The sequence below is a fragment of the Chanos chanos genome, chromosome 5 (genome assembly GCF_902362185.1).
Source record: "Chanos chanos chromosome 5, fChaCha1.1, whole genome shotgun sequence".
NCBI classification, from domain to species: domain Eukaryota; kingdom Metazoa; phylum Chordata; class Actinopteri; order Gonorynchiformes; family Chanidae; genus Chanos; species Chanos chanos.
In genome coordinates, this window is record NC_044499.1 from 22572851 (window position 1) to 22596660 (window position 23810).

Below are 23810 nucleotides of genomic sequence, written 5' to 3' on the forward strand. Positions count from 1 at the left end.
TGGCTTGTCTTCTAAAATTGGTCTGAGGACACGGTTGCAACTGGAGAAACAACCGATTCATTGACCCAGAAGAACAGTACAAAGGCTAATCTCACTTCCACAGCTGAGATGCCAATAAGTGATCGAGGAATGGATGACTTCTTAAAACATGTACGGCGTTGCGACACAGAGTACTTTGACAAATATGACCTTTCATATGATCCTGGAGACAAGGCGAGGCGACTTGGCGGCAGTTGTTTACATACAGACCTAGTCCGGCTGATACCTGTGGAACGCCGTGTTCCCAGTCAACAGTGGAACTTAAGTAGATTATACAGTTGAACATGAACATCCCAGCTGCGCTAACTGAGTGGTTTGACATCTGTTTGTATGCAAATACTCTCTGAATTTTTTTCCCTAGAAACATGTATCCCAAAGAAATTTTCACAACACCCCTCGACAAGACTCAGCACATTTACAGAAATTCTGCAGAACTCTCAGAGTGGGCCAGGCAAATACTCGACTACGTCACACGTGACAGCGCGTTTGGACTAATCCACCAGAGAGAAAAAGCACAGACAATAATAAATCGTTCACGAATATTGTCGAAAATATGACCCAACATTGATCCATTAACCTAATACTTATATCTGAGCAATATCATATGATGTTTCAAAAAGATATGGGGCTCATATATATATATTAGTAGCAACCAGTAACAATTATTAACTCCCCCGCTGTCTTGAAGTGGTATGACCATATGGTAGAATTCCGAGAATTACGATCACAAGCTTCTCAGAAGTCAAGTTCCAAGAAGTGTCGACGGAAGAAACTTCTAGGAAAGGCATACCAGGTGATTTTTTAAATCTACAAATATCTCAGTGCAGCTTTGGAAGCTCTCTATGAATGATCTTTTAATCTTGCTTTTTAAATACAAATTTCTATGCTTTGAATGTGTTTCGACGGTTAATTTTCTTGAAAAAAACCCCACTTATCTGAATATCTTTTAAATAGCTTAACTGCTTAGAGTTGGTTTCCTTATATCTGAAATGAACCTATGAATGTATTGTCTCTGAGATGACAATCCTTTCGCGTAAATAAATAGTAAGTTATCTACAGCCTGCGTAAAATGAGGCTGTATGACTTGCGTAAAATGGGATAGGCTTAGAACAACAAGTTGTTCATGTTGTCGCGGTGCTAAACTTGTAATTCGTTAAATTAGGACGTCATTGTAGCGATTTAAAATTCTGTTAAGGCTCGGGTCTTTCTGTCTTTCTCTTTTAGCCTCTGTGTACGTTAGTCAAGTTTAACCAGTTTCGCTGTGTGTCAAAACTTTACCTGTCACGTACGACGCCCTTTTAGTTTTGTAATGTCATGCAAACGGCATGGATCAGTCAGAAAAGGTTTTCCAAGTAACAGTTAGGATAATAAAGGGTTTTCTAAATTACTTTATTATGTTAACTCCCCAGTTATTGTGTAAAAGTGCTTTGAAAGATGTTCTGATTAATTGCATAATTCTCTGCATGTTCACGATCAGAAGAGTAACAATCTGTGCCACCAAATCTTTCGGGAAAGTACCTCTAAGTGAATTTACGCCAGTCAGCCTCAAGCTTATAAGTGAATATGTCTTTGGTATTTAAAAAGTTAGTGATAAGACGCCGAAGAGCGTGAGTTTCGCGGCATTACCCTAAGTTTATTTTCATGAAACACCTACGTTTTCTTGAACTTGGCCTTTCATAGGCCTACCTCCAGTCACTGTTGTAATTAGGGTACTTTTGACGTGGAGTAAAGGTGCGCCCCTCCATGGTGATGAACACTTCGAATCTCTCGTTGCGACCCACTCAAGAAATTTGGAGGGTTGGTGCGTTGGATGCAGGGGCGACAATTGCTTCGCTATACACCACATTTTGATCATTTAACAGTTAATAAACAACATCTAAAATATTTATAAAGAATTTCACAAAAAGTAATGATAATAATAATATTAATTGTGGAGTTAGTATGTGTGTTTTCGATACGTTCTTATTAACATTATAATGTCCGTGTTGTCGACCAAGTGTAGACTATGACAGATTTAACTCACCTGTGTTAACGCGATGATCTAAACAGAATTCCTTTTAAAAGAGCATGACTCAAACTAGAACAGAAAAGACTTCAATTAAATAACCACTGTAAACACAGCTCTGTGAGACATCTTAGGCTTGTGCTGCCATCTAGCGTTCCAAAAACGGACCTAACTCCAGAAATGGCCATGTTATGTCCTGGACCCTCACTAAGTCGTATCTTCCGTATGTTTCTGTCCCCTTGTTACCTTAAATACGCAAATTGTTCTAACTAACTAACTAATGTCTAATAAGCGTGGTTGAAGAATTCCTCTCATTTCTATTATAAAACTATTATATGCATATTCCTGATACAGCAAATGTGTGTCTTCATCACAAATTAAGTGAAATAAAGTGCTCCCTGTCCTTGGAGCTTTGACTAAATGTACATGAATCTGATGTCTCTTTTAACTAAAGTGGATGTAGGCTAAAAAGACATTTTGGAGTGTATCAGAGTTTAGAAGCTCTAGTCAACTGAATACCAGTACACAGGAATCAGCGACTTCTGATGCGAGATGCAGTGGAACTTTACCTTTTGTCAGGCTGTTTTTTCCGGTCTTGTCTTCCAGTCAAGTATATATGAGAGGAAAATTTCAAAGCATGCTGGTAGTGTATGGTTTGTTAGACAACAGTTACAACATCCCAAAAGCCACCAACAAAATGAGATGTTGTCTGTATTAACTTCAAAGGAGTCGATTCACTGTTTAAGGTTTAAACATTTTGCTGCTGCTGTCGTTGTTGTTTTGTACAGATTCCAGCATGGCATGTGCAGCAGACGGCTGCATCCAGTTTACTCGCCACGCAGGCGATGTTCTCCTAAACTTCAATCGACTTCGTAGCAGAAATATCTTGACAGATGTGACTATTTTAGTCAGTGGGCAACCGTTTCGTGCTCACAAGACAGTGCTTATGGCCTGCAGGTAAGTGAAATCTCCCTGAACCTTTTTGTCACTATTTTACAGTTAACTCCATTCAACCTAGTGTAGGGCAGTTGTGGTTATTTTAAGTAGATATTGTTTCATCTGCAAAACTAGCTTTACACAAAATACACATTCCAAAGGGATAAAGAGTCCTCTTACTGATTTGAAATTATTTGTTGTAATATTTGTAGAATCTCAACACTATATTGCGAATTTACTTCAAAGAAAAATTGAAATATTGACATTGAATACTGTTTTTTTGTTGTTGTTGTTGTTTTGTTGCATTGTTCCAAAGTGGCCTCTTCTACACAATGTTCACTGATGTCCACAAAACCAACCTGAATCTCATCAGTCTGGATCCAAAAGTGGAGCCGAGTGGTTTTGCCATCCTGCTGGAATTTATGTACACATCCTGCCTGGCGCTCAAAGACAGCTGCATCCTTGCCACCTTGGACGCAGCTGTGTACCTGCAGATGGAGCACGTGGTGGACACCTGCAAACGCTTCATGGAGTCCAGGTAAAAAAAAAAAAGGGGGGGGGGCAAAACAAAAATAACATTAACAAAAAACAGATAATTGGATAAATGTTAATTTATGATGAGTGATGAATGTGACTACTCTTAAAAAGCTGACTGGCTTGAGTTTTGATTTGAGGATTCTTGACAAATCACACTTCCTTTGGTTCATTTTGAATGTCTGTAACCAGGGAAGTTATAGAACTAACTGCAGAAGTAAGTTGAGTATATGTGTGTATGGATATCATGTTTTCCTCTTGTATGTAAAGATGCATAAATATTTGTATTTAGACACTTTATGGTAGTCTGGCCGTCAGTACTTACAACAGTTATAACAAATTTGTTACATCTCTTATTAAAGAAATAATGTGTAACACTGTTAACTTGACCATATATAGGAGGGGCTAATCATTCTTTGGTCTTAATTGTCTTAAAGGGGTTTGTCAGTGAAGAATCCCAGAGGGGAGTTGTTGGCCGGTCAAATCCCATTCCCTCCGAAAGTCCCTGCCTGTAACACGAGTGACACGATGGAGAACTGTCCAATCAGAGCAGCTCCACAGCTGCACGGCCTGAGGGCTTACAGATCTCCCAGTATCCACTACAGCATCAGCACATCCACTGGTCACCCCACCCGCTTCTACACACATCTCCCCTTTCCCGTGGGAACGGGCTCCGCCCCGGAGAGCCCCTATTGGCAACTGCCAAGCGACAGCGTCATCACCAGACCACACCCTCCTTTGCTAGAGAAGGTGAAGAACCCAGAGCTCAGCTCCAGTATTCACTCTCAGTCCACAGAGGAGAGACCCCAGCCGTCTGCAGTTCTGCCTCTAACGCGACAGGACGGAGCCTGCGGCATCAGAGAGAACATAGACGTAAAGGAAGAAAAGGAGGAGGAGGAAGACGGCGGCTTCGGTCACAACCAGCATGGTGGCCCTCCGAGTCCCCTCAGATCCAACTGTCACCCTAACTCACCCACTGAATCTAGTGGATGCAGCAGGGAAGCAGGCACCACCCAGAGCTCCAGTACCAAGACTCACCCCAAACTGCGCAACTGGAAGAAGTATAAGCTGATCGTGTTGAACTCGGCAGACAGAGAGGACGAACGTGGGGTGGACACCCCCTCCCCGGCCGCCAGTGAGAGTGCAGGCTGGACCAGTGAGCTGACAGATTCAAGCCAGCACAGTCCCAACAGCAGGTAAACACCACAGCAAAGAGATATCAAATAGCAAAGGGTCCCATACACCTGTGTATCAGTTTCATACACGACTTATTCCCAGGTTAGTTTTGCTATCTTAAACAGTCAAGCTTTCAGAGAACTCATCTTTTTATAGAAAATTGTAAAAGTTAATTGAAATTGAATTAAACATAAATCTGAGTAAACATGCATGAAAAAAGCATTTGCAGACATGTGATGTAAATAGCAACTACAACATTGTTGGACTCTTTTAACTTATAACTGTTTTAATATCTTTTTTTTTTTTTCATAGATCTGTTGAAGACTATAATCCCAACAACGAACACAGTTTATCCTACTCCACATCACCGCTGCAGCCAAGAAACGTGATCAAAACACAGGGGCCAGATTCAAGCTCTGGTGAGTGCTTTTTCATATTTTATTATTTGTAATTTAACAACTGCAATATAATTAACAATTTCTTCTATAGCTAATGAAATTAGCATGTGGTGTTTCTGTTCATCACCGTCTAGAATGACTGAATTGCTTTTTAATAATTAACATGATGGGACCGGTCCAGTGTTTTAGATGCTGGCACTTAAGCTTATTTTGTTTGTGAAACCATCCTCAAAATGCTCTCACTTCTCCTTTCAGGAAACAATGCCCACTTTTGCAATCGATGTGATTCCAGCGTGGAAGGTGATTCTGAGAGACAGCAGAGGCTAGAGCTAGGCAAACCATACAAATGCGACCGCTGCCAAGCCATGTTCCGCTACAAAGGAAATCTGGCCAGTCACAAAGCAGTCCACACTGGTAAATAAACCAATCAGCTTCAACGGCTTTCCTCTTTACAATTGCACCAAATGAAACATCCCTGTCTCTAGAAGTAGTATTACGTTTCTCATCATTTTTAATGTTAGATATTCCTTGAGGAAATAATCACTTAACATATACATTTTTCAGATTTCTCAAGAATTCTTATCCTTAATTGTAATAATTCTGAGATCAGAGAAATGTTTTAAAAAATTTAAAAAGAGAAACATCAATGTTTGACAGGAAGCACAGCATCTTAAAGTGTCTCCTTAATTTTGACTTTACAGGGGAGAAACCATATCGCTGCAATGTGTGTGGAGCTCAGTTTAACAGGCCAGCCAACCTGAAGACACACACTCGTATTCACTCGGGAGAGAAGCCATACAAATGTGAGACGTGTGGTGCTCGTTTTGTACAGGTAAGGCACCAGAGTACCACAGTGAGGAGTGGCACTGTTCTCTGATCAGACTCTTTGGGATGTCAGCTCAGCCTTGTTCCTTGGTACTTACTGCGTTTGTGTGTGTGTGTGCGTGTGTGTTACAGGTGGCTCATCTTCGGGCTCACGTGCTGATACATACTGGAGAGAAGCCTTATCCCTGTGAGGTCTGTGGAACACGCTTCCGTCACCTGCAGACGCTGAAGAGTCACCTGCGCATCCACACTGGAGAAAAACCCTATCATGTAAGAAATATCTCAGTTTTCTTTTTTTTTTACCAGTGCAGTCTAGCAGTGCACTCTCATACCAGATATAATCAGGCAAAGGCATGATAAGTTCATTACCTGAGTAATTAGAGTCTTATCAGTTCAGATGTGGTCAGTGCAGAGGGGGGATGACAAGGGTGGGATTCCAAAGCAGTGAATAGATTTATCAGTCACTAATGGTCTTCAGTCATCTTACTCAGTCAAACCACTACAGAAAGACAGGGCTACATATGATTAAAAACAACAACAACAACAACAACAAAAAACAGTGCAGTGGAGTACTTCATTAAATGCATAGGTTTTGATGTTTAACTTCTCTCATGTGGAATCAATAACAAAGTGCTTACATTTGGAGAAAACTGACACGCTCTTTTTTCCCCCCTTCCTTTTTTTACTAGTGTGAGAAGTGTGACTTACACTTCCGACACAAGAGTCAGCTTAGGCTGCACCTTCGACAGAAACACGGCGTAGTCACCAACACCAGGGTACAGCATTCCAGCTCCGCCGCAGACCTGTCCAGCGACTCCCCCATGAGCAGCTGAGGCCCAAGGCCACGGTCACCATCCAACTGCACCACTGCCTGGAGTCAAACTGTGAGGGCTGAAGATAAACAAACTCCACATTGCCACTGAGTGTGATGGTACAAAGATATTTATGAGGTCACTTTTAGTACATGCAACTTTCAGTATATTTTACAAAGCTAAACTGTACATATGATGTGGTAAATAATATTTATGTAGGATTGTATAGCTATAAAAGTCTTGGTGTACAAGCAATCTGAATGTGAAATCCTGAACATCATCCATTTATTCTTGTTTTTTGTGTTTGTTTTTGTTTTTTTTATAGCTGTTCTATTTGGTACATTTTCAGAGGCAGAATAATTGTGAAGCTATACTTTGACTTGTATGTAGAACTCTTGTTTAATAATGTACAGTACTTTTTTCAACTCGATGCATGGAAATGCCATTGTAATTAAATATTTAACATTAAATGCGATATTATCACTCGCGATGTGCCCAGTCTTTTCCATTTTCATGCAAAGTACGAAACTTATGCTCTCGATAAGACAGAGCAAAGAATAAAAGTGTACCTTAAATAATACAGGTAATGCAGTGCCGAAGAGGAAAGACAGTGCAAGTTACTTGTCATTAACATGGTTCATTGGCACAACTTTAACCGTAACCATAGTGGGCGTGTCGTGCAGTACTTTGCGTCCGCGGTTAGACGTACCTGGCTCACTACAGTCTGGGACTTTCCATTTTCTCTGTGGTTTTGAAATCAGGTTAAAAACAGTTTTAAAAGCAACTGACCACACACAATCACAAATGTAATGAGATGCATAACGCAACAAGTATTCTTCAAAAGACAGGGTGTCTATTTATTGTAACATCTTCCCTGGTGGTCTAGTGGTTAGGATTCGGCGCTCTCACCGCCGCGGCCCGGGTTCGATTCCCGGTCAGGGAACAAACGTTTTACTGTCTCCAAATTAATGGCCTGGAGTCCTACAGTGGCGAGATTTTATTATGTAACCAGAAACGCGCTGCTGTTGCTTTTGCTCTAGTTGCGAATGTAAAATCGAGATTGTCTAAATTTTTTCCACTCCTAAGGGCCGTTACCACTGATAATCTCAGAAAAGGACGGTGCAGCACAGCCTTTGGAGCACCACTTGTTCTACTAATGCTACGAGTTAAATCAAGGGTTCCCAGCATGTCAGGTGAACCCCTTCAACACAAACCACGTTCCTCATGTGCGCCCATGACATTTAACTAAATGAATTGAATTAGACATTGACGTTTATCAAAATTTCACAAAGCCCACGAAGTAGCCTACCGCCGCGAAGCCCTAACGTTTTACAAGCCCATAGTCGGGAAGCGATGTGTCTCACTCATTAAAAACCGAGCACATTGACAGACGCATAAAATAGTACTTTGTTCAGGGATTACTACAGGCAGAAACTGTATTGTGCCCACACAGAACAGATGACATTCAAATCTGCGTGCCTCACCTCAGACGAAGATTGGCGCGTATGGAACTTTTTGAGCGGATACATTTCAGTAATGACAAGAATGTTAGTTCCATAGGGCATCATTCACTAATATCTTCTTTAGTTTTTTCTTAAATTTGTTCTTGAGAAAGGTCTTAAGAAAAGTCTACGTCAGATTCATGACGTGTTCTTAAACCGCAGAATCGTTTTCACTGTTGTTAAATAATGATGAATCCCACCGTCCTCGTAAATCGAAAGCTCGTGTCAGTTGTTTCTAATTAGCGTAGGCAAACGCCCCGTCAAGTCCCATGAAACGGCATGAGACTGCAGGGCCGTATACACGTACAGAAATCGAAAAGAAAAGTTGAGCGAGAAGTCAAGAATGCCCAAACGCAGTAGACGATTTATAGGGGGATGCTATCTCCCTTGTTATTAAAATGACCAAAACATTCCTCCTTGTTAACCTCCCCCTATATACTCTACAGAGCAGTTTCAGTGACCATTGGGCCATCCCCCCGTTAAGAAAATAACAAATCGCCTACTGCCCAAACGAAAATCTGAAGACGGTGGAGCGTAAGGAAACGAGGTGTCATTTAATAGCGTCAGTAGTGGATATAAAGTATCAAAAAAAATATGCCTGGGATGCTGTAACTCGTTCAGTGAACGCTGTATCCAGAGAAGGGCGCTGATCACTGGAAGGGGAAAGGCTTGCCCAGAGTTATCTGAGCTAGACCAGCGCATCCAGGCCATTATTGGAAAGACAGTTTTCTCGGATGTGCCAGCAGCTCAGCATTTGGTCACAGACTAGGGCCCCGCGTCAGCGGTTTCATGTCCTAGGCCATCTCCTCAGAATCAGAAGGTAAACTAGTTTTTCGGCATTAATACAATGTGACGGTACATTTTACCTAAAAGATGTAGCTGTAAAATCATGGAACATGTGACACATTTAACATGTAAACACCAGTATGTAAAACCTAAAGGTGGGTGATTATTTTCTTCGACATGTCCATGTGTTTAAGAAGTGTTCCAAAAGTGCTTGGTTTGTATTCAAAATGTAAACATTTGCTTCTGCAGTATAGACCAAACATTGCATGCGTACGTACGTGCAGTCTATTGCACCAATGGGGTGGGGAAGACCAGCGATAGAATGCAATCCACTCTTGACTGGGACCTGTTCTTCTTCTGTATAGGGGAATTTTATGCATTATGTGGCTTGTTGATTTATTCCATTCACGACTCGCGGGAGAGCGCGGCTGATGGATGCCTGCGATATGCCCACATAGCTCCCTCTGAAATGTCCCAGTGGCTAAAAAGCCCAAGCTTATGAGTACCTGCACGTGTGGTGGTACAGCATTAGACGGTCTGGTATGGCTCTGTGGTGCTGGCTCCAAACTATTGCAGAGCTCCATGAGGACTAATTACTGCACAATGCAGACAGACAGATGTAACCTTTCTATTTTATTCTATTGTTGTGTTTGATTCATGCTGGATGGTACTGTTGTGACACTCAAATTTCCCTCTGGATTATTAAAGTATTTCTTACCTTTTCCTTTTCTTGGTAGCCTAAACAAGAGGTACTCGTCACTCTCTGCAAATAGATCTATGTGGTCCTGGAAGATGCGTTCCCTCCTCAGAGCGTGGTCTGCAACATCTTGAAGCAGCAGTAAATATGCCATTGGGAGAGTGGGCCTAGGCTGCAGAAATAGGTCTACTTTGACCCTATAAATAATGTGAACAGTCACGGATTATTGGCTGGTGTGGTTCTCAAGTAACATAACCGATGTGAATTGAAGTGTTACTGTTGTGTTTATTTATTTTAAAAGACCATAATGCTTTGTAGAATAATGAAAATAATTATTAAGTGATTATTGTAATTTAAATCCTATTATACAACTGTAGAATTAAAAATGCAATAACCAGTTATTTTGCACGAACATGTTAGTGCTCAAATGTGCGTGTGCTCTTGAGTGTGCATAGATTCTGTTTTTATCTAAGGACAAATCTCAAATGAGAAAACATTGGTGAACGTCAGAATCTTTGTGAAAATTGCATAAGTGGGTTTTAAGAAGAAATTTCTTAAGAATCATTGTTGACTGAGGCCCATTGTTAGGTAGCGACGAAATCCCAGGCATAAATGCTACATAATTCTATGATACAGGTAATACAAATAATCAGCTATCGCTTAGGCTCAAAAAGAGGGGTGAATGATACATTCTCTAACTTTAATATAACTGCTCAGACACCATTTTAATAAGTAACTTTGTCTTACCTGCATGACTGTAAACTTTTTTTTTTAGGTTTCTTACTGGTCTTCAGATATGGTGATGTTTGAAAGGCAAAGAAAAAATGTACATGGGCCAGAGTTGAACAAGAGAACTTGATTGCATTTTTGGGTTATCAAGTCACCAAAATTTCAGTTGGAAAGCACCAACATGACTACCGTTGGCATAGTGAGTGTAGAAAGGCTGAGTATAGTTAATGTGAATGCCCTGAGTTTACTAAATGATTTCTACTTGAACTGGGATTGGGAGCTATGGCTATATTGAACACAATGCTGTTATGTCGCTGTACAGCTTACAACTGGAATTTGATATTTGTTTTAGTATCCTTTCTGAAGGGTGCCACTCATTTTGGAGACTATTCCAATTAAATGAAAGGCAGAAATACATGCATCCAAACTTGTCTGTTTTGGGCCTGACACACAGCTCAGTATTTCTACCTTAAAACAGTGGTTCTCAGCTCTAGTTCTGGGGGGGCACTGTCCTACACATCTTTGTTTTAACTCTTTATTATCACAGTTAATTGAACTAATCAAGGACTTGATGATTAATTGATCAGTGGAATCAGGTGTGTCAGTGATAAGCTCAGGAGAGTTCAAACAAAGACATGCAGGACAGTGGCCCTCCAGGACTGGAGTTGAGAACCACTGGCTTAAAGAATGAGAGAAGCATGCATATTCTTAGCTGCATATACTTTACACTCAAAGTATACCCCCTTCTATTATTCTACATATATACAATCAGAGTGGAATGTAAAACACATTGTGTGTGTGTATTTTTATATACATGCTGACAAAAACATGAGCTGTACTTTCCCATGACTACCTTGCCCGTGATTCCTGTGTCACCATCAAATTCCCATCAGGTTCACCAGCTCATTCACCCACAGAAGACATGCAACTTAAATGTTTCAGCAGTTTTATTTTCATCCAGGGGGTGGCAGTGTACTCAAGCTCTTCTTCTCTAGCCATAATGATATGTAGTTACATCAAAGGATGATTAGTTGCTCGTGGACAAAAACTGTCAAACGACATCAACATGACATGACAAAGACAATGTATTTATGAATCACTGTCACCCCCTCAGCCCTACCCTCAATTCTATTTCACTCAGATGAAGTGAAGATGTGGTCAGAATACAGACATTTGGTCTGTCATCACTACACATGTGTTTCGCCCGTTACCACTCGAGGAAATATCACACAGTTTGATTTACCGAGTTGTTAAGCTAACTGAGAAACTACACTATGTGAAATTCCTTTCCAACGAGTAGCCACAAGTTCCAAAAGGTCAGTGTCTGGAAGCCTACAGATGGATTTCAAAGAGCGGATCACAATAAATCAATTACTCTAACTACAGGCTTAGTGTGCTCCTTCTAAACTCTTCCCACCAATTAGCCTGATGTCTCTGGTTCAGATAACGCCGTAATTGGTAAAGAAAAGGTAGTTCAAAAGAGGTTTACAAAAGAGCACTTCACAATGGAATTTATTACCAAATGCCTATCCTTAACCCATGCTTTTCCTATTTAGCCTGAAGCTACACAGTACCCAGTGTCACACTGGTATGATTTTAGCGTTGGCTAAATGCCACTATTTCTGTTACACTTAAAGAGATTTCTAATCATAGCCGATGCTAATCATTCGCTAGAGCGGGGATAAGTCACACTTAGCTAAAACAATTGTCCTAAAAACAAGTGGGACCCTTTTCTATCCCAGATCTGATGGGAATCATAAAAATAACGTTTAGACCAAACGTTAAACCCTTGTGGACACTACAGCTCTCCGGAACCAACCTTTGGTCACCCCTGTTCCACCATTTCCACTTCACACAAGCTAGTAATGACGTTCTTCCCTGAATATAACAGCATTAGATTCGTCTCTCTGCATGATAACTGTCTAAGAATGAGAGCCACAACTAGCCAACAGCAGCACTGACACTAACTGTTCCTAAGCCATAGCCCTAATGTAGAATATGGATCACTCTGGTTTAGCCTATCTTCTATGTTCTGAAGGTTTATTCTTCTTTGGCAAGCATATAGCCAGTACGCACTGTTTGAAGAGCAATGTTTCTCTCTCTCTCTCTCTCTCTCTCTCTCTCTCCCACACCCACACACACACACACAATCTGGACTTAAACCAACGTGAAAAATACACATTTAAATGAATAAAAAGTCATGAATGAGAAAAATGAACTGGTTATAGTGTTGCTGACGTAAAAAGAAAACTTGAAAAGTCGCAACAAGTGCAATTGTTGGCAGCGTGGGAAGGAAGCTCTAACCCTCTTTGTCCAGAATGTTCTTCACATTAGCAAACACCTAACAGAAAGAGAGACAAAACAGAAAGAATAAAATAAAGTGTGAGGTAAACAGCCTTAAATCAACACTGAAACAATGAGACAACGAGGATGCACTGTGACAAAAGTCTCACCTCATCCACGCTACGCGAGGCATCGATGGTACGCACTTTGCCCTGCTTTTCATACAGGTCTATAATGGGCCGCGTGGACTGCAGATATGTCTGGATCCTAATGTAAAGAAGAAGAATACATTGAGCATTAGGTGCATTAGGTAAGTGCTTTAGACAGTCAGATGGTTTCAGTCATGTTGCTAAGCACAGTAGTCATCAACAAATACCAAAAATGTATCCTTACAGTGCCTGCCCTCTTCATACAGCATGAAACATGGCAACTCATGAAATTCATGCACTGTGTGCCACACATTGCTTTCTCTAAAGTGCAAAACCAAAGGGAAAGATATTTATATAAAGCACATGTATATACACACATACATACATTCACACACACACACACACACACACACACACAGAGTCATAAACAGTCACATCCATACATCCCCATTCATATAAATGCCTAAGATGAATGATATAGAAACAGAATATAAAGAAGTGACTTACGGGGACCATGCATGTTAACCTAAACTTACCGTTTCTCCAAGCTCTCTCTGTTATCATCTGTGCGTCCACTGCTCTTCCCCCGCTCTAGACACCTCTCAATGCAAACCTGGAGAGAAGGAGCATTACTGTCACACACCGGCACAAAACCGGCCAGGGAAGCCCTGCAGGTTTCATTTCACCCGTCTTAAAAGTTTCATGCACAATCACAAAGGAACCCCAAATGCAGTCCTGAAGGACCGAAGTCCTGCTGGCCTGTGGTCCGCGCTGGGTTCTTCGTTACGAAGCGAGGGAAAAATGCATCAGGACAAGGCTTTGAGATCCATGCAGCATCAAATGAACATGCAAGACAGTTGCTGTACTCTGTCATTAAAATATTTGAGACTGTTTTGTTTGTTACCAGAATAATTTTGCCAGATAAGACTGATGTCTTAAAAAAGTCAAAGTCTTGAAATAAAGATAATATCTGGAACTGGTGAGAGCCATGATTCCTCAGCAAAGCATCCAAAGAACGAATTACTTTTTGATTAAAAAAAAAAAAAAAAGTGGGGAAAACATAAAGAGCAGAAGACAAAAAGATCAAAGGGAACTGAACATGTCTTAATTCTTTCAGTATTGTTAAGAAACCAAAGGGAAAGTTAAGATGTGACTGGCTAGTTTGTGGAGTTGTGTTTCTCACCTCATTGCTACAGTCAAAGAAAAGGACAAATTTGACATCTGCCTTTCCATCCATAACTTTGGTCCAGCCTTGAAGGTTGTCCTGGTTACGGGGAAAACCATCAATGAGGAACCGGTACTTGTTCTCGTCTTTAGTCATGGTCTCCTCCATAGCCTGGTGAAGGAAAATTATTTATTAAACCATGTAGTTATTAAACCATGTTCTTGTCATTTATGATTGATGAGACATATCCAGTTGAAAGGGAAACAAGAAAAGCTGTTGATCACAATCTTAGTTCTAAATAAACTCATCCACATCTGGAATGCAAGATTCAAAATTGAGATAATTACTGATTAGCATCATACTGAAAAGAACATTTTTCCCTCTTTTTACCGTTGCACTCTTACCCTAAAACGATTCTACAGATAAGTGTTTAGGATATTAATCTATGCCTGAGAACCGAGTTTCAGTATTGTAACAGTGACATTAGCATCCTTGGCTGAAGAGAACAGAGGTAAATTTGACCAAGACATGTATACACCTTTCATTCCAAAATCAAGTTTGTTATGTCATTAGATGTCAAGTTAAAAGAAAATATAAACATTCAGAAATGCAATGAATTCCATGTCATTTTTAATCAAAATTCTGACAAATGTCTAGCGAAAACATCAGTAAAGTAGATGAGTATCTGTCAAGTCCATCAGAATGTATTAAAGCTCCACAGGAATGAATCGTGTACTCCTACTCCAGTTAATTTCATTCGGCACAGGGGTTTACTGTGCAGTGTGCTGGTATGGATCAAACAGACGGAAGTTCACTTGTGGTTTAGAGAGAAAATGGAAGTATGGAAGTATTGCTTTTGGATTTGACAGAATTACTTCTCTTTTCTTGCTCAATATAAAAGTTTTCTTTCAAAGCTGGGCCTCAAACATTCTCGCTGTTTTAAGGTAGGAATCCTAACAAAATTCAGACAGCAGAATGCACCAATTCACTGTCTAGAGAATCGTTTTAAGGCAACAATATGACAGCATGGTGAAAAGATGAAACACTCGTTCATCTCTGCCTTGAGCTGAGATGGTCAGTTAAGTGACTGCTAACGATTTACAGTGGTCTGATGTTCGTCAGGAAAATGATGGAAACATTGCTTTGAAAATGTTCATGGACAAATTAGTGAGGTTGGTGGATGAGCGTCCTCCACCTAGGAAAAGGTCCGTAAGGGGCAGTAGTGGATTGATGATGGCTTGAGATCACTAATGCTTATAAGGGACAAAGCCAAGGTTGCTGCTCATAAATCAGGGTGCTCTTTAGCTTTAGTTTTTACAGTGTTTCCTATGGATCAAAAGGTTTGGCATGGGGGCAATGTGACAGGGTGACGGGGGACGCACATACATGTTGCCTGCATAAATGGTAGAACATGCCTATAAAATGATGGATAGATTCATTAACAATATTTTCATTTATATATTTTAATTTATTTATTTTACACTATGATTTTGTATTTGAAACTTCTGAAGTATGGTACGACCAAGGCTTGAATTTTGGAATATTACAAACACTTAATAATTATATGAATTAATAGAGGCAAGTTAGTCTCTCCTGCTGTGTGAGACAAGAGCCAGCATGTTGCTGCAGCCACAGAAATTCTATGCCGTTAGCGGTCGTCGCGTACCTTTAGTCAGCCATAAAGTGTGTAGATAAGCTCGGGTTGCAGTATAGTAGTTGCTGAACGGCTGTTACTGAAAGGGAAGAGAGCCGGGATAAGAGCTAAGCTAACCCAGCTTGGACCTAAGAACGCGAGGAGAGACATGCGTCATTGCCCCCCACCTAATGCCTGCTCTGTTTACCTACCTAGTCTGTTTTTCTTTTCCTTGGAAAATACCTAAGTAAGTTCACTTTATTAGAGCTTTATAAGGGCGTCTGCTAAAGGACAATGTAATATAGCCTATTAGTGCTGATAAGCAACTGAATTCCGTAATGCGTGCACGGGGGGTGAGGGCAGGAATCGGGCTTACCGGTGTTCTGACAATTCTTCCTAATTAATCGAAATGTCCTACCGTAGCATAACTCGATAGTGTATATCTATCGATCTTTGCTACCCTATTGGGAAATACTACCGGAAATAGGTTGTGCTACTTTAGAAGCCAAAGAAGTTCATTAATTCTTTTTTTACCTGATCAGAAAATGGTTCTAAGCTAATTACATTATTGTTTTCATTAATTCATCCAACAGCAATTTCGAAATGATGTCAAGTAGCCCAAATCTTAATAACAGGCATAGCCTACTTGCAATTCATCCATCGCATAAACTATGTATTTTTACATACTGACATTTAAATGTGTAGTCTAGTTTGTCCATCAACACACTCTTATGCATACCAGCGTAATACTTTAAGTAGCATATTTCGATAGCCTAAACCTTATCAGAGAGGTAGCCTGCGATTCTGAGTTTTGAGAATAAGGTTGTAATATTACGAGAATAAAGTCGTAATTGAGGGGGGGGGGTGTCATAATATTACGAGAATAGAATAAAGTAGTAATTTAATGAGAATAAAGTCATAAAACTTCTAGAAAACAATTGTCATATTACGAGAACAAAGTGCATTGTGCGAGAAAAAAATCAAACTATTATGAAAATAAGATCATAAAAACTCGAGAAAAAAAACCATAATTTTTAGGAAAATATTACCAGCAACCAACAAAACGAGTGAGAGGAATATACACAGTTTATTGTGTTTAGACACTGGAATAGACAGTTTATTTACAGTTCTTTCTTCGGAATAAACACAGTTTCTTGAGCAATCTTCTCAAAGTCATGATGTTTATGATAGTGTGGTGCTGATGTGCCACATGATTAAGTATTTCGTTATTTGTGAAAACTATACTGAAGGTATAACCTCACAATACAGTTGCCCCTCGTTATCCGTGGGTTCCACATCCGTGGATTTCACCAACCGCTGGTTGAAAAAAAAATCCAGAAAGTTCCAAAAAGCAAAACTTGAATTTGCGCCGCGCCGAGCACTACGTCGAATTCACACGTATGGAGTGACGTGTTAGCATACCCTGCTGTAGCCTCCCGCAATTTCACAGATCCTCAGTCTCTCTCTAGCACTCGTTGTTTGAGCATTGTTCGCCTCGGGTCTCGTTCGTTTGCTACTTCTGTTTTAAAACATTTATATTTTCTCTATTTATAATCATATAAATATAATTTATAATCTATGCACACGTATTTTAAATATTCTGTGTTTTATTCTGTGTTTCATGTATTCCACTCTAAGGTCATTAAACGAAAGCAATTTGTAAGTGCTGAAAGAAAGAAAATGTTACATTGTTGTTGACGCGCATGTACAATGTAGCTAGCCCTACCATATTGCATCGATACTGACTACGTAAAGACTTCTTTTTCAAGTCATAATTCGCAAAATAATACAGTATAACAATAACTACTAACTAATTATTTACATAGCATTTACATTGTATTAGATGTAATAAGTAACCTATAAATGACTGAAGTATACGGGAGGGTGTGCGTAGGTTACATGCAAATACTACGCTATTTTATATAAGAGACATGAGCATCTGCGGATTTTGGTATCCGCGGGAATTCCCGGGACCACTACCCCGCAGATACGGAGGGCCGACTGTATAACTTCACAAGATGCTCCACATTCCTCATTTTAATGCAGGCAGCAGGCTGCTCCTCTGATACTTTCCCTCTAAAATAACACTTAGCCTAAAATTACGACTTTATTCTCATAATATTATGGCTGTTTCTCGTAAAATTACTACTTTCTTCCTGTAATACTATTACTTTTTCTCGTAAATGTACAACTTTATTCTGGTAGTATTACGACCTTACTCTTGAAATCTCAGATTTTTTCCCCTTAACGTGGCCCTAATAGCCTACTCGGTCGCAGAAAAGACTACCAGGATATAACTATAAAGTGTTCTGATAGTTTGAGTTATTTTACCAGAAAGTGCTACCAACATAAACCTACAGGCAGCGTATTTCAATAGTCTGAAATACTTATCAGAAAGGGCTACCGACATAATCCTACAGGTAACCTTCTAGCAAGTAGCCTTCAGCCAAGTTGGATGAAATGTCACATGATGTAACTGTGATGTGCGTGTGCGCAGTCGGGCCGCTCAATAGGTAGGATAAATCATCAGAACACCCTGCCAGTCACCAAGGCGTTGGATTAGATGGACTGATTTCTTTTTTTTTTTTGCCGTCACAGCAAAGATTTTGCCGCGGTGGGCCGCTACAGAGAAATATTACCAGTGGAAACACTGTTTTATTGTAAGTTGATAAATAGGGTTACTAAGTTAAATTACATCAGAAAGAAAGTATATTTTAAGCAAAAAAATGTGCAGCTCTATAAATGACAGTAAAAAAATTAAGGAAAACTTTGAATGTCATTATGTGTAGGAAGTCACACAATTTTCAAAAGTATGTGGAATGTGCTGGTCAGTTCATTACCAGGCCATATGATGTAGCTAATTATTTGAACAAATTCTTTATCAACAAAGCAGACAGCTTAAGATCTTGCATGCAACTAGATGATGGCAATCTAATATGCAATATTGTTAACAGTACTAGAAGGGACAAAACATGCTGTTTCGCATTTGATAGTGTTAATCAAGACACAGTTTAAGAGATGTTGCTCTCTCTCTCAGATGACACATCTCCTGGTATAGATAACCTGGATGGACATTTTCTTTAAACTGCGGCCACATAACTGTCCAAACCAATATGTCATATTTTTAATAGATGTCTACTTAGTGGGACCTGTCCGGAGCTATTGAAAGAGTCTAAAATCATACCCTTACCCAAAGATGGAAAAACAGGTTTTACTGGTTCTAATTGTAGACCTATTAGTATACTCCCTGTGCTTAGTAAGATATTCGAGAAGATAATTTCTAATCAAAAGTTAAATTATTTTAGTAGACTGCTTACAAAAGCACAGCATGCTTATAGACCAGGGCTCTCTACTAGCACTGCATTAGTACATATGACTGATCAATGGCTAACACATATGGATGATAGGAAACCGGTTGTAGCTATGCTCTTGGATTTTACAGTGGCTTCTGATGTAATTGACCACAGCACTCTAATGGCTAAGCTCAAATGTTATGTTTTTTTTAACCTCAAGCTCTTGCTCAGATGAAGAGTTACCTCTCTGGTAGAACACAGCAAGTATTTTTCAATGGCAGTTTTTCTGACAGTAAAAAAGTACCTTGCGGTGTTCCACGGGGGAGTAGCCTGGGTCCACTTTTATTTTCAATGTGATTTACCATGTGTTGTTAAAAATGCCAATGTAGCTACATATGTGGATGACTCAACTTTGTTCTGTGCATCACCAACTTTAGTGGAGCCGAGGGATTATCTAAGTGTTGAGTTGCAAAGCATTACTAAATGGGTGAGAATGAACAAATTAGTATTAAACATTGCTAAAACTAAATGTACTGTATTTGGTAGTAGCAATGTTCTTGCTAACTATACTACACTCGATTTGTCTATAGATGGGATATCAGTTGAGCAGGTCACTAAGACCAAATTACTGGGTGTTAAATTTGATAATTTACTGTCTTGGTCTGATCAAACTGACCACATTGTCTCAATGATAGGTAAAGGTACTGCAATTTCAAGAAACTGTTCTGCATATGTTCCATCTTCTGTTATGGTTGATGTAGTTCAGTCACTTGCTTTGTCACATTTGGAGTACTGCCCAGTTGTTTGGTCAAGTGCTGCTGAGAGACATCTAAAAAAATTCAAATTGCACAGAACAGAGGAGCCAGATTAGCTCTTGATTGCTCTTTCTGTGGTAATGTGTCTGAGATGCATAAATGATTATCATGGCTAACTGCGGAGGCTAAATTAAAATCTTGTCTATTCAGGTTTTTGTCACGGGTATAATACACGTGAAGTGAGTACTAGTCACTTGGTGGTACCAAGTCCACAAATACACTGTATGATAACTGTTCTTTATAAGGCTTCTTTTGCTTGGAATATGCTCCCAATCAACATCAGACAGACCAAAAAAAATAGATTGTCTTTCAAAAAGTTGCCAAAACAAAATCGGATGAATCTTAAACAGATGAATCTTAAACAGATGTTATTGCAGTTATAGCTGTTTCTGAACCTAGGATTGTTTTTATTTCGTTTTGTTGCAGCATATTTGTGACAATTTGTACTGGTTTTCAGGTTTTTATTGTTGAGTGTTTCATATGTAGAGCAATTGTATTTATTTCTTGAGTTTTGGCTTGTTTTGTTTTTTTTTGTTTGTTTGTTTTGGATACAGTATCATCTTAAATATAGTTTGTTTTAATTGATTGTTATTGTAGTTGAGTGGATCCCAGGAAGACTTTATTAGGCGATCCCAAAGAAGAATAAAGACACTATATTGCGATAACGTCATCACTATTATCATGAACCATAAAACAAATCAAGAGTTTTTTGTATGGTCAAAGAGTGACAGTGAGGCTATCTGCTCTCTGTTATCAGTATATTTAACGTGTAAACTGACACTAAGAGCCATATGATACCAGACTGACTTCTATGATACTCCCTATCCAACCTTTGACCCATTCAGTGTAATACAGCCCAGCAGCAGCGTGGACAATGTATGTGCGTATGGTGCCCACCTTCTGCAGGAGGCTGATGGTTATCTCCACGGGAACAATCTTGCCCTCTTTGATGTAGTTATCAATGAGCTGGCCATACTGTGAGCCCTGTCGACTGCGTTCTTCCCTCAACAGGTCCCCAGCAGACAGGTGAGTGTAGCTGTAGTTCTGTTATAGGTCAGAAAAAGAAAGTTAAAGAGAGAAAGTTATACGTTATACACACACTATATCTATATAAACAAAGAGAGAGAGAGAGAGAGAGAGAAACTTCACTACACTGAGAGGACAATAAGCATATTTGAGTGGGTAGAGGACGAGAACTCTTTTTCTCTTAACGTATAAAATATAAAGAGATAGATGTAGTGTTTGAAAAACTGAATGATGGGGATGAAAGCTCTAGTGGGACGTACGGACTGTCACGTCTAAACAACAGCTTTTAAAAAATGTGACACTGAAATAGATCTTTGACTCAATAGAGTGTTAAGAGAAAATGCCCTTGGCAGCTGAACTGCATCACCAGACATCACCGGCTGAACCACATCAGACAACGGGGTGCATGTAAACAGGTCCTGTGACCAGACTGCACGCACACACACACTCGCTCACTCACTCACCCACACACTCGCCTAGCTGAGCCACATCGGACAATGGAGTGCAGGTAGACACGTCCTGTGACTAGACCATACACATTCACTCACACACACACACACACATACACACAAACAAGCCTGGCTGAACCACATCAGACAACGGAGTGCAGGTAGCCTAGATGCATCCTTTGACTAGACCACACACACTCACTCACGCACACACACACAATCAAACACACACACATACAAGCCCAGCTACCTTTTATATCCATCAAGTCTCAGCTGAGTGAGGGTTAAAAGCATGACCCAGATTCATAAGCCCTATGTATGATGTGCTGTGGTCCCATGTTGTGATGTTCGAAGCCTTTCAGTAAATCTGAGAGCCAATGTGAATGCTGTATTCACATTGGGTCAGGTGCAAAATTACTGTTCAGCTGACATTGTTATCATTGTGGACAGTTATGTCCAAATGTCTCAAACTTTAAAAGAATCCTTAACAAGAAGTACTGTTAACAAGAAGTAACCATTATTGACTAAGTGTGCTTAGACTACAGCTAGCACTTAAAGGTACGTCTTCTACATAATTCTGAATGGATTCATGTCTCAGTTAGGATCAAGTGCAGAGACTTAAACAAATGCTAAAACTTCAATGCAAAGATTTTCCAAGAAAAATGATGACAAGTTCATGGTCGTATTTGCATGATACGGTTATGTCACAGCAACTGTAACCAGTAGGCAATTTGTTATTTATTAACGGGGGGATGGCCCTATTGCGAACATGGGGGATGGCCCAATGGTCACTGACCAGGTTAACAGGGGGATGCATTTTGGTCATTTTGCTAAGAGCAGGGGGTGGCACCCCCCCCCCCCCCCCTCATATCCCTACAAACCGCCTACTGACTGTGACATAAAAAACACATCACAAAAAATGTCACTGGTGGGCTAATAAAAAGTTCCAACGTCACAAAGCCAATAACATCATGTTAACATCAAGCGAGATGGCTTTATACCTAGTTTGTCGATTGCCCAATAATGACTTGGCTTCTACGAGAAGAAAGAAAAACCAGTATACCCACTTTCTGTATCCTGCTATAAAAGAGACGTGCAGCCAGTTAGGCCCGCCGGATTGGCGACTGTATGAGTAAACATCCCGGTGAAGAAACCGGACCTGTGTCTGAGCGATTCTTTATGAAGTCTTTATGAAGCTACGCGGCTAAATGCATTATTATCCATGTATAAAGTGACTGGAACGAGTTACAAAATCTCAGAAGATGAGAACAGTTTCTAGACAGAGCGAAAAGGCACTTTAAGGTGAATGCACCAAAATTAAATCACTGCTCCACTAATGAATTCGCTTGAAAAATTTGCCTGGCACCCGGAAGTCGACCTATTTGTCACGGACAAACAGCTAAGCAGAAGTTGCCAGTGAAAACAAAGTAACATTTTAAAACTTATGTGTTATAACATGTTTACACAGAAGACACTGGTCTTCAAATTTAGAATGACCTAGCAACATGCAGCCATTTACTCTTTCATTGTCCTTGCGCTCCATCTTTCTTACCTCAACGATTTTAGCGCACTGTGTTCCTTTCCCCGCGCCAGGCCCGCCTAGAACAAACACGACCTGCGGCTTCATGACTAAAGCAATTCTATTCAGCACTCTCGGCACTTTCGCAGATAACGTGCTTAGCAGTCGGAAAATCATACACTGGAAAGGGTGAAAGACTGCTTTACTGAATGAATGACAGCCGGCCCCGAAGAGTCGGATATCTAGCTAGTCGAAAGACCAGTTCGTGCGTGTCAAGGAAATGCGCCTAGCAATTACCACATCCGCTGTACACGTGTCCGACCAATGAGAAAGTTGAGGGGCGTGCTCTTTTCCGAGCTCTCTCTCTCAGTTGAGGAGCGCCCCCCCTCTTCTCCCTCCCGCACCCTCACCCACACCCCTCCCCCGCTCTCGTTTCCCAGCATCAGCACCTTGCCAAACTGAACAGCGACCGTTCGCGGTGAAATCATACCGTAGCCTAATGCACGAGACTTTGCTTTTTAATTCTTAACATAAACCCTATCGTAAACTGTGGATTGCTGGACAACATAGCGTGTCCCTGGAGAATTTAAAAGGAGTTCAGGGTAGATTTATGTTAATCTATGTTTAGTCTCATCCTCTGTTTGTCCAGGTTCTCTCCAGCATGGATATCAGGCATGATAACACAAAGGAAAAAACACTGAAATAGTATGTGTCGCTTTCTCGATGGAGAAGCACTGCAGTCTTTAAAGCTACAATCAAAGAAGCAGAGGCACTAAATATATAATGTCTCGCCTCTCCGACCAACCGTGTCTTTTCAAAGGGCGCCGCATCAACAAAACATTGGGTATGCCACTCAAAGCGAGAAAAGCTACCCAGACACCCACCCTACAGCACCAGCTGCCTCTCCGCCACTGACATGACAACGCGTGGCAAGAAAACAAGGATCAAAGGGCTGAGACCTAAAGTCGGACGTGTGAATTGGAATAGGAGGGGAAACGGACTCACATCAGGTGTCCGAACCGGAGGAGGCCGTATTGCA

At 40.4% G+C, this 23810-nt stretch overlaps 2 protein-coding genes and 1 non-coding gene across 3 annotated transcripts; 2 read left to right on the forward strand and 1 right to left on the reverse strand.

Moving 5' to 3' along the window:
• Nucleotides 1–800: 800 nt before the first annotated feature.
• On the forward strand, nucleotides 801–7119 carry bcl6ab (BCL6A transcription repressor b). The gene is made up of 9 exons (XM_030774411.1): nucleotides 801–832; nucleotides 2833–3001; nucleotides 3297–3518; nucleotides 3952–4710; nucleotides 5003–5109; nucleotides 5344–5502; nucleotides 5790–5920; nucleotides 6046–6183; nucleotides 6603–7119. The coding sequence occupies exons 2-9, from the start codon at nucleotides 2841–2843 to the stop codon at nucleotides 6744–6746; spliced, it is 1821 nt and encodes a 606-aa protein (XP_030630271.1). The 5' UTR covers nucleotides 801–832; nucleotides 2833–2840; the 3' UTR covers nucleotides 6747–7119.
• Nucleotides 7120–7596: 477 nt separating this feature from the next.
• trnae-cuc (transfer RNA glutamic acid (anticodon CUC)) lies at nucleotides 7597–7668 on the forward strand. The gene has a single exon. It is a non-coding gene; the product is annotated as a tRNA-Glu (tRNA).
• Nucleotides 7669–11382: 3714 nt separating this feature from the next.
• Nucleotides 11383–23042, reverse strand: cmpk (cytidylate kinase). Its single transcript, XM_030774449.1, has 6 exons — nucleotides 22805–23042; nucleotides 20675–20821; nucleotides 14055–14207; nucleotides 13408–13484; nucleotides 12893–12989; nucleotides 11383–12780 (listed from the first exon to the last, which is right to left on the reverse strand). The coding sequence occupies exons 1-6, from the start codon at nucleotides 22946–22948 to the stop codon at nucleotides 12739–12741; spliced, it is 660 nt and encodes a 219-aa protein (XP_030630309.1). The 5' UTR covers nucleotides 22949–23042; the 3' UTR covers nucleotides 11383–12738.
• Between the last annotated feature and the right edge of the window lie 768 nt (nucleotides 23043–23810).

Bases quoted from the DNA above. Each gene is read 5' to 3' on its own strand.
- bcl6ab (XM_030774411.1), top strand. From the start codon at position 2,841: ATGGCATGTGCAGCAGACGGCTGCATCCAGTTTACTCGCCACGCAGGC. The intron at 3,002-3,296 runs GTAAGTGAAATC...ATTGTTCCAAAG, and splicing joins ACAGTGCTTATGGCCTGCAG to TGGCCTCTTCTACACAATGT. The intron at 6,184-6,602 runs GTAAGAAATATC...TTTTTTTACTAG, and splicing joins CTGGAGAAAAACCCTATCAT to TGTGAGAAGTGTGACTTACA.
- cmpk (XM_030774449.1), bottom strand. From the start codon at position 22,948: ATGATTTTCCGACTGCTAAGCACGTTATCTGCGAAAGTGCCGAGAGTG. The intron at 20,822-22,804 runs GTAAGAAAGATG...GACCTATAACAG, and splicing joins AGTGCGCTAAAATCGTTGAG to AACTACAGCTACACTCACCT. The intron at 13,485-14,054 runs GTGAGAAACACA...CCTTCTCTCCAG, and splicing joins TCTTTGACTGTAGCAATGAG to GTTTGCATTGAGAGGTGTCT.